The 6,616-nt window shown below is 52.9% G+C and overlaps 2 protein-coding genes across 3 annotated transcripts in view; both read left to right on the forward strand.

The window, feature by feature from the left end:
• Positions 1 to 6,616, forward strand: part of LOC100447686 (neuroblastoma breakpoint family member 12) — a 2,265,351-nt gene that overhangs the window by 1,780,867 nt on the left and 477,868 nt on the right.
• Positions 14 to 5,224, forward strand: ANKRD34A (ankyrin repeat domain 34A). 2 transcript variants are annotated; one of them, XM_002810313.6, is made up of 5 exons: positions 14 to 456; positions 1,104 to 1,331; positions 1,622 to 1,826; positions 2,006 to 2,213; positions 2,755 to 5,224. In XM_002810313.6, the coding sequence occupies exon 5, from the start codon at positions 2,875 to 2,877 to the stop codon at positions 4,363 to 4,365; it is 1,491 nt and encodes a 496-aa protein (XP_002810359.3). In that variant the 5' UTR covers positions 14 to 456; positions 1,104 to 1,331; positions 1,622 to 1,826; positions 2,006 to 2,213; positions 2,755 to 2,874; the 3' UTR covers positions 4,366 to 5,224. The 2 variants fall into 2 exon arrangements, with proteins under 2 accessions (XP_002810359.3, XP_054409581.1); XM_054553606.2 differs by having other exon boundaries at positions 14 to 285.

The following is a 6,616-nucleotide window of genomic DNA, read 5'->3' on the forward strand; positions in this document are numbered from 1 at the left end:
GAGAAGCCGAGGAGGGAAGTCCGCCCTCTTGAAGACTAGGAAGAGAAGGAGGGAGGAAGAGAGTAAGCCCGGAACCGAAGCTTGCGAAGCGGGTCGCAGAGAGAGATGGGGGTTGCAGAATCACCTGGGGTCACTTATTTCCGCTCTCACTCCAGATGAAGGAGCCACTAGCCGGCGAGAGTTCACCGAGGGAACGTGACACTCATATCTCATCGAGGGACCGTGTTGAGGGAGCCCCTACAGAGAGGCCAAAGGAGGAGAGGGCCTACGGAGAAATGAACCCCTGTAAAAGCTGCTCTTTAGGGATCGGTCTTTTTGTGACTCTAGCTTCACAGCTTGGTCTCTCCATTACTCCAGGCTTCCTTTCAATCATACATTGCCTCTCTCCAACACCACCAATGGATACTTCTTTTCTAAAAATGTTTTTCTGTGGGTTGCTGCCGTGTCTGTGAGAAGGTGGGCAGAGGATTTGAGAAAGGAAGGATTTGGGATCAGAGTACCAGGGTTGGGGAGACAGGGCAGGAGCCCAGCTTTTTCTGCATTTTCCACTACTTTCCACTTCCTGCGAGCTCCTTGGGAAAGCCAGCAGAGTGGAAGGAGGAGTCCTATTTTCACAGAAAACAGAAACAAGGGAGAAAGCGTTCAGAATGGAGATGAAATCTAGGAGTTAGTCAAGAAGAACATCCCAGATGTCAGAGAAAATGGCCTGTAGACTGGGAGGCTGTAGGTGTAGTGGCAAGCGCCCAGTCTTTGCCATAGGACAGAAACATAGCTGTGAAGCTTTGGAGAGCTTGCTCAACCTTATTAAGTCTGTTTCCTCATCTGTAACAAGAAGATGATAGTTCCTATCTTATAGAGTTGTGAGGATTGAAAATAGTGTATGTAAAGCACATGGCACATAGTTGACACGTGTCCAAGAAATAACTAGTAAAAATGGGTAGCTTCCTGCAAATATTTCTCTCTCTCTCCCATCCCTGGGAACATTATTTTCAGTATCTTGCATCTGGGGGGACTCCAGCCTCTGAATTAGCTCAGGACCTTGAGTGAACTTTTTAAATCCTTAGGATTTTTCTTTTTCTCCCACTTCCCTTGGTGCCTTCCAGCTGGACACAAACTCATTCCTAAAATATGTGGATGGAAGCTATGGTAACCATGGAGACAGGGCAGGTGGCAAGGAGAGGCAGAGACAGTGTGAGAGACCAACAGACAGATAGGAAGAGAGAAGATATAAGGAATGTTTCAGACAGAGATCTTCAAGCAAGATGGAAAAAATAAGACGTCTAAGCAAGACTGAGATTAAAGAGATGCAATGCGAGAGAGTGTATTACAAGGTTCGCTCTTCTTCCTGCCCCTTTCCTATCTCCCTGCCCGCAATAATACGGGGTGGAGGCACCTGGGAATGTCCCTTGCCCTATCTAAAAGTGCCACCATATCCACCTTCCTCATACTTATCTAAGAGGTCTATATAAGGGAGCTGAGGTCCAAGTTTCTCTGCGATGGGTGTTCCGTTTTTGAGAGATGGGGCGGGGGTGTATCTGTGTCCGACTCCAGGCTGGACCGTGCTCTCCTTCACAATTAAACTACAGGAAGAAAGCCACATCTCTTGCCTCTCTTTGCACAGTATGGACACCGGCTGTGGATCCAAAAAGCCTTTCTACACCTTTCTTGCACAGTGTGCCATGTGCCGTGTGTGGCAGGTCAGGTCTGGCGCACAGGAGCGCATAAACACACCAAGTGCGGAGAATGGGGATCTGCTGAATCTCAGCGAAGAATCTGGATGATGGTCCCTGTCTGGGTCGCGGAGGAGTCCCCTAAGGAACACTTAGGTTTGTTGGGGCTGAGGGGAGGTTGGCTGAGAAAAGGAAGTCAGGATTGGAGCCTCTGGGTTTTTGAGGGTTTATGTGTGCATGAGTGGGGGAGCAGTTTGGTGCCTGACGCCCCCACCCGCAGAGCCTAGGCTACAAATAGCACAGCAGAGCTCCGCCCCCCTCCCCCCCTCCGCCAGCTTCTCTCCTCCCGAGCCGGCGCTGTGCCCGGGGCGCTCCGGGAGGAGGGACCAGGATCCGGCGCCGGGTCGCAGATACTGACACCAAGGGAATCCGGGTGCCCCCCCTCCACGCCATGCGGGTGCCCAAGAACCTGGCTCCGCCACCTCGGCTGCCCCGTGGCCACGGCCCCAATCCTGGCCAGGCGGAGATTCTGCGGACATTCAGGTATCTATCTGGGCGCACAGCCTGGGAGGGGAAAGAGCAAGGAGTGATGGGGAATATCGCAGGGGCAAAAGAACCCCCCAACTCTCCCTCCACCCGTTTTAGGTCTCAAATGCAGGCTGCTTCCCTCCCCCCACTCGATTTTTGGGGTTGTGGCAAGCTAAAACAGGTTAGGAATGAGAATACATGTGTGACTGTAGGGTGCATGTATGTGGGTGGGTGGCGTTCAGCATCCTAGAAAGGGGGATCCCAAGTGTAGATAAGAAAAGGGGGATAGAGGAAAGGTCTGATAAGCCATGGGGTGAGGGTAGGGGTGCGGACATCCCTGCGCGTGCACGAACGCATTTGCACGCTCGCTAGCCCTTCAGTGCTGGTGCACCCTTCCCACCTCCTCAGGCATGCGCTGCGGGGGAAGGGCCGGCTGAAAGGCATGAGTTAGAGGAAGGACTGTATGCCGTGAAGGTCTCCCCCACCCCACGCTGGGTCCCTGCATCGGTGCCTCAGTTTCCCTGCCGAATCTATCAATAAGATGTCTCTCTTGCAGGGATCGGCTTCGTCACTGAGACCTCAGGCCTCTGCCAGCCACTCCCCCTCCCCATACCCCTAGTCATCCTCGGCAGGTCTCAGTCCCGGCTCCAGCTGTGCCCTCGCCCCAGCCGCAGCTATGTTGCACACCGAGGGCCACGCTCTTCTTCGGGCGGTGGGTCAGGGTAAGCTACGCTTGGCCCGTTTGCTTCTGGAGGGAGGCGCCTACGTGAATGAGGGTGATGCGCAGGGGGAGACTGCGCTAATGGCAGCCTGTCGGGCCCGCTACGACGACCCCCAGAACAAGGCACGCATGGTACGCTACCTCCTGGAGCAAGGCGCTGACCCCAATATCGCAGACCGATTAGGGCGCACGGCGCTCATGCACGCTTGCGCCGGGGGTGGGGGCGCCGCGGTGGCCTCGCTGCTCCTTGCCCACGGCGCAGACCCCTCAGTCCGAGATCACGCGGGCGCCTCGGCTCTTGTCCACGCCCTGGACCGCGGGGACCGCGAGACCCTTGCCACACTGCTGGACGCCTGCAAGGCCAAGGGCACGGAGGTCATCATCATCACCACCGATACCTCGCCCTCGGGCACCAAGAAGACCCGGCAGTATCTCAATTCTCCACCATCCCCAGGGGTGGAGGACCCTGCTCCCGCCTCTCCTAGCCCGGGGGTCTGCACTTCGCCTTCGGAAATCCAACTGCAGACCGCAGGAGGAGGAGGGCGTGGGATGTTATCCCCTCGCGCCCAGGAAGAAGAGGAGAAGCGGGACGTATTTGAATTCCCTCTTCCTAAGCCCCCCGATGACCCATCCCCTTCCGAGCCGCTCCCCAAACCACCACGCCATCCCCCAAAACCACTCAAAAGGCTCAACTCCGAGCCCTGGGGCCTAGTGGCCCCTCCTCAACCAGTCCCACCCACCGAAGGGAGACCGGGGATCGAGCGCTTGACTGCCGAATTCAATGGCCTGACCCTGACCGGTCGACCCCGTCTTTCCCGACGTCACAGCACCGAAGGCCCTGAGGACCCGCCCCCATGGGCGGAGAAAGTGACTAGCGGGGGTCCTCTCTCTCGTCGAAACACAGCACCAGAAGCTCAGGAGTCTGGTCCCCCTTCAGGGCTGAGGCAGAAACTGAGCCGCATGGAGCCAGTGGAGCTCGACACCCCTGGACACCTTTGCCCTGATTCGCCTGAGTCCAGCCGCCTGTCCCTGGAGCGCCGCCGATACAGCGCCTCCCCGTTGACCCTCCCTCCAGCCGGCTCGGCTCCCTCTCCGCGCCAGTCCCAGGAGAGTCTGCCAGGGGCAGTATCTCCGCTAAGCGGACGGAGGCGGAGTCCGGGGCTGTTGGAGCGGAGGGGCTCGGGGACGTTGCTCCTGGACCACATCTCGCAAACGCGGCCGGGTTTCCTACCCCCTCTCAACGTCAGTCCCCACCCTCCCATCCCTGACATTCGCCCACAACCCGGAGGTCGGGCGCCTTCGTTGCCTGCCCCTCCTTATGCCGGGGCGCCAGGCTCTCCCAGGACCAAGCGCAAATTGGTGAGACGCCACTCCATGCAGACTGAGCAGATCCGCCTGCTAGGGAGCTTCCAGAGTCTAGGTGGGCCTGGGGAGCCAGGGCGCTGAGAGGAGTGAGAGGAGCCAAGGAGGTTGGGGATTAAGACCTTAATGGGATAGGTGGGAGAACCAGCTCACACACACACCACGAACATAGGGATCTCTTGCATGTGCTCATGGGTGCACAGTGCACCCACACATGGTTAAACATGTGTCCATAAGCACAGTACTCTTATTAGCAAGAAAGAATAAGTACTTTTATTAGCAAGAAAGAATAAGTACTCTATTTACTGGGTATATACACACATGTATTCATGCCCTGGTCATTTCACGTGCATATGGGATTACTTGTGTACCTACAGGCACAGCACATCAATAAACACACAGGGCTAGGGTCCTAAACTCTCTTGCATTTGTTCAGAAGCAGTAGGGAACCCTTACTTATGGGCAGTCTCCGATGGCTTTGCCCTCCTGCAGAAGCAATCCCTTGCTTTCCCTGTATGCCCTGCAACACAGCCTATCATGATTTTGCACACTCTACTCTCTCCGTGAACATCCCAGCCCATTCTGCAGGTCTTGCTTCTTTCTCCAGGCCTGGCTCCTTTTTCACACCCTGCTTCCAACCCCAACCACTTTTCAGGATATCTTTTTCACTCTTCTTGGGGGTTCCTGCAGCAACCCCCAGCCTCAATTCTGCTGCTGTCTTTACTGCTCTCAACTTCACTTCTCAACTTCCTGCTTTTTATTCCCACCCTGTTCCTCCAACAACTACAACAGATTGTCTCATTTTCCCAGGGGGTGGGTCATGGGCTCTAAGCTGCTCTTCTGTCTGTCTGAGCTTATGAACACCCCCACAGGTAGAAGTGGGGAGAAACCCTAAATCACTCCTCTCTCCACTTGACATATCAAATAAATGTGTTCAGAAGTCTCTGTTTTGTCACTTCTGCCTGGAGGTGTGGGTATGGGGAATGAGGAATGGGGAGGGAGGGTAATACTAACTTACAGCTATAATTATCCAAGGGATACTTGGCCGTTCCAGCCACCTTCTTTCCAAGAAACCAGCTTTTCTATAGAGAAAAGGCAAGTGTCCTGTGTCCTGAAGATTTTAAGGCATTTGACAGGATTTCATTTCCTCCAGTTTCCTCTATGTCCAACCTTGAATTCTTTAAGATTCCTGCAAAGAGTTCCTCCCTCCATCATCAGCAGATATATCCCAGTAGATTAACTGTCTCCTTTTCAAACTTCCTATTTCTTGACTACTCACAGTTTTTATTCAAGGTCTAATTTTCATTTCACCAAGTGTGTTTCTTCTATTTTCTTCTACTTCTGGCCTCTATTTCCCCATCTTTGATTTCTGAGCCACTGTAGGAGAGATGGGGGGAAGCAGTTAATATAATCTCACCTAAGTAGAAATGGCCCAGTGACCACATGATAAAGGGTATGTAGAGTGTGTGTGTGTGCATGTGTGCAAGTGTGTGTGTGTGTGCAAAGTAATCAGAGGAACCCAGTCTGACATATTATACCAACAAGGGTAATTTTCTTAATTCCCCCAACTGGACTTCTCAGTTTGCTAATTTTCTGCATGTATCCTAACTCTTTCTCACTCTAATGGGAGGCAAAGAGACTTGCCCATCCCACTCTCTCTTATTCCCTTCCCCTACTTAGAATAAGTGAACTCAGAAATTTACCCAACAATGTGGCATAGTAAAAAGATAAAAATATTGGGAATCAGAACACCTATGCTCGAACTCCGAATTCCAGTTTGCCATCTCTTATCTATTTAATTTTGGCCAATTTATCGAGCCTCCCTCAGCATCTGTTTCCTTATCCCTAAAATAACAAAATCTAGTTAGTGATTGTGATTGTAAATAAGACATGCACTACAGTACATTGCATAGTTTATGTTCATTAAATGTCAGTATCTTTCTTGCCTTAGCTCCACCACCAGTTGCATATGATGTTGGACAAGTCAAATTACTTCTCTGAGCCACAGTTTCCTCACCTACAATCTGTGAAATGAAATGGTAGGACAAAATGATCTCTACTCTGTCTTCAATCCTCCCCAATCTTGCATCTAGCCCATTTTTTTCTTCAAGCCCCGCCCCAAGATTCTGTCCTGCTTTCTAGTGCTTGCCACAGGACTCCCAAAGACGCGCCCAAGCTATGCGTCTGCCTTTCAGAGGATACGCTTTTTCTCTTTGCAATTGGTTCTGAGAATCTCCACCCTCCTCAATAATTTGCCTATGGCGGAGCAGGAGCCCTCCAGCTCCCGCCCCGTCACTGGTGATTGGCATGGGACCTAGCTTGTCCCCGCCCCCAC

Source organism: Pongo abelii, chromosome 1 (genome assembly GCF_028885655.2).
Source record: "Pongo abelii isolate AG06213 chromosome 1, NHGRI_mPonAbe1-v2.0_pri, whole genome shotgun sequence".
NCBI lineage: Eukaryota > Metazoa > Chordata > Mammalia > Primates > Hominidae > Pongo > Pongo abelii.

Coding starts and splice junctions, on each gene's coding strand:
- ANKRD34A (XM_002810313.6), top strand. CDS start 2,875: ATGTTGCACACCGAGGGCCACGCTCTTCTTCGGGCGGTGGGTCAGGGT.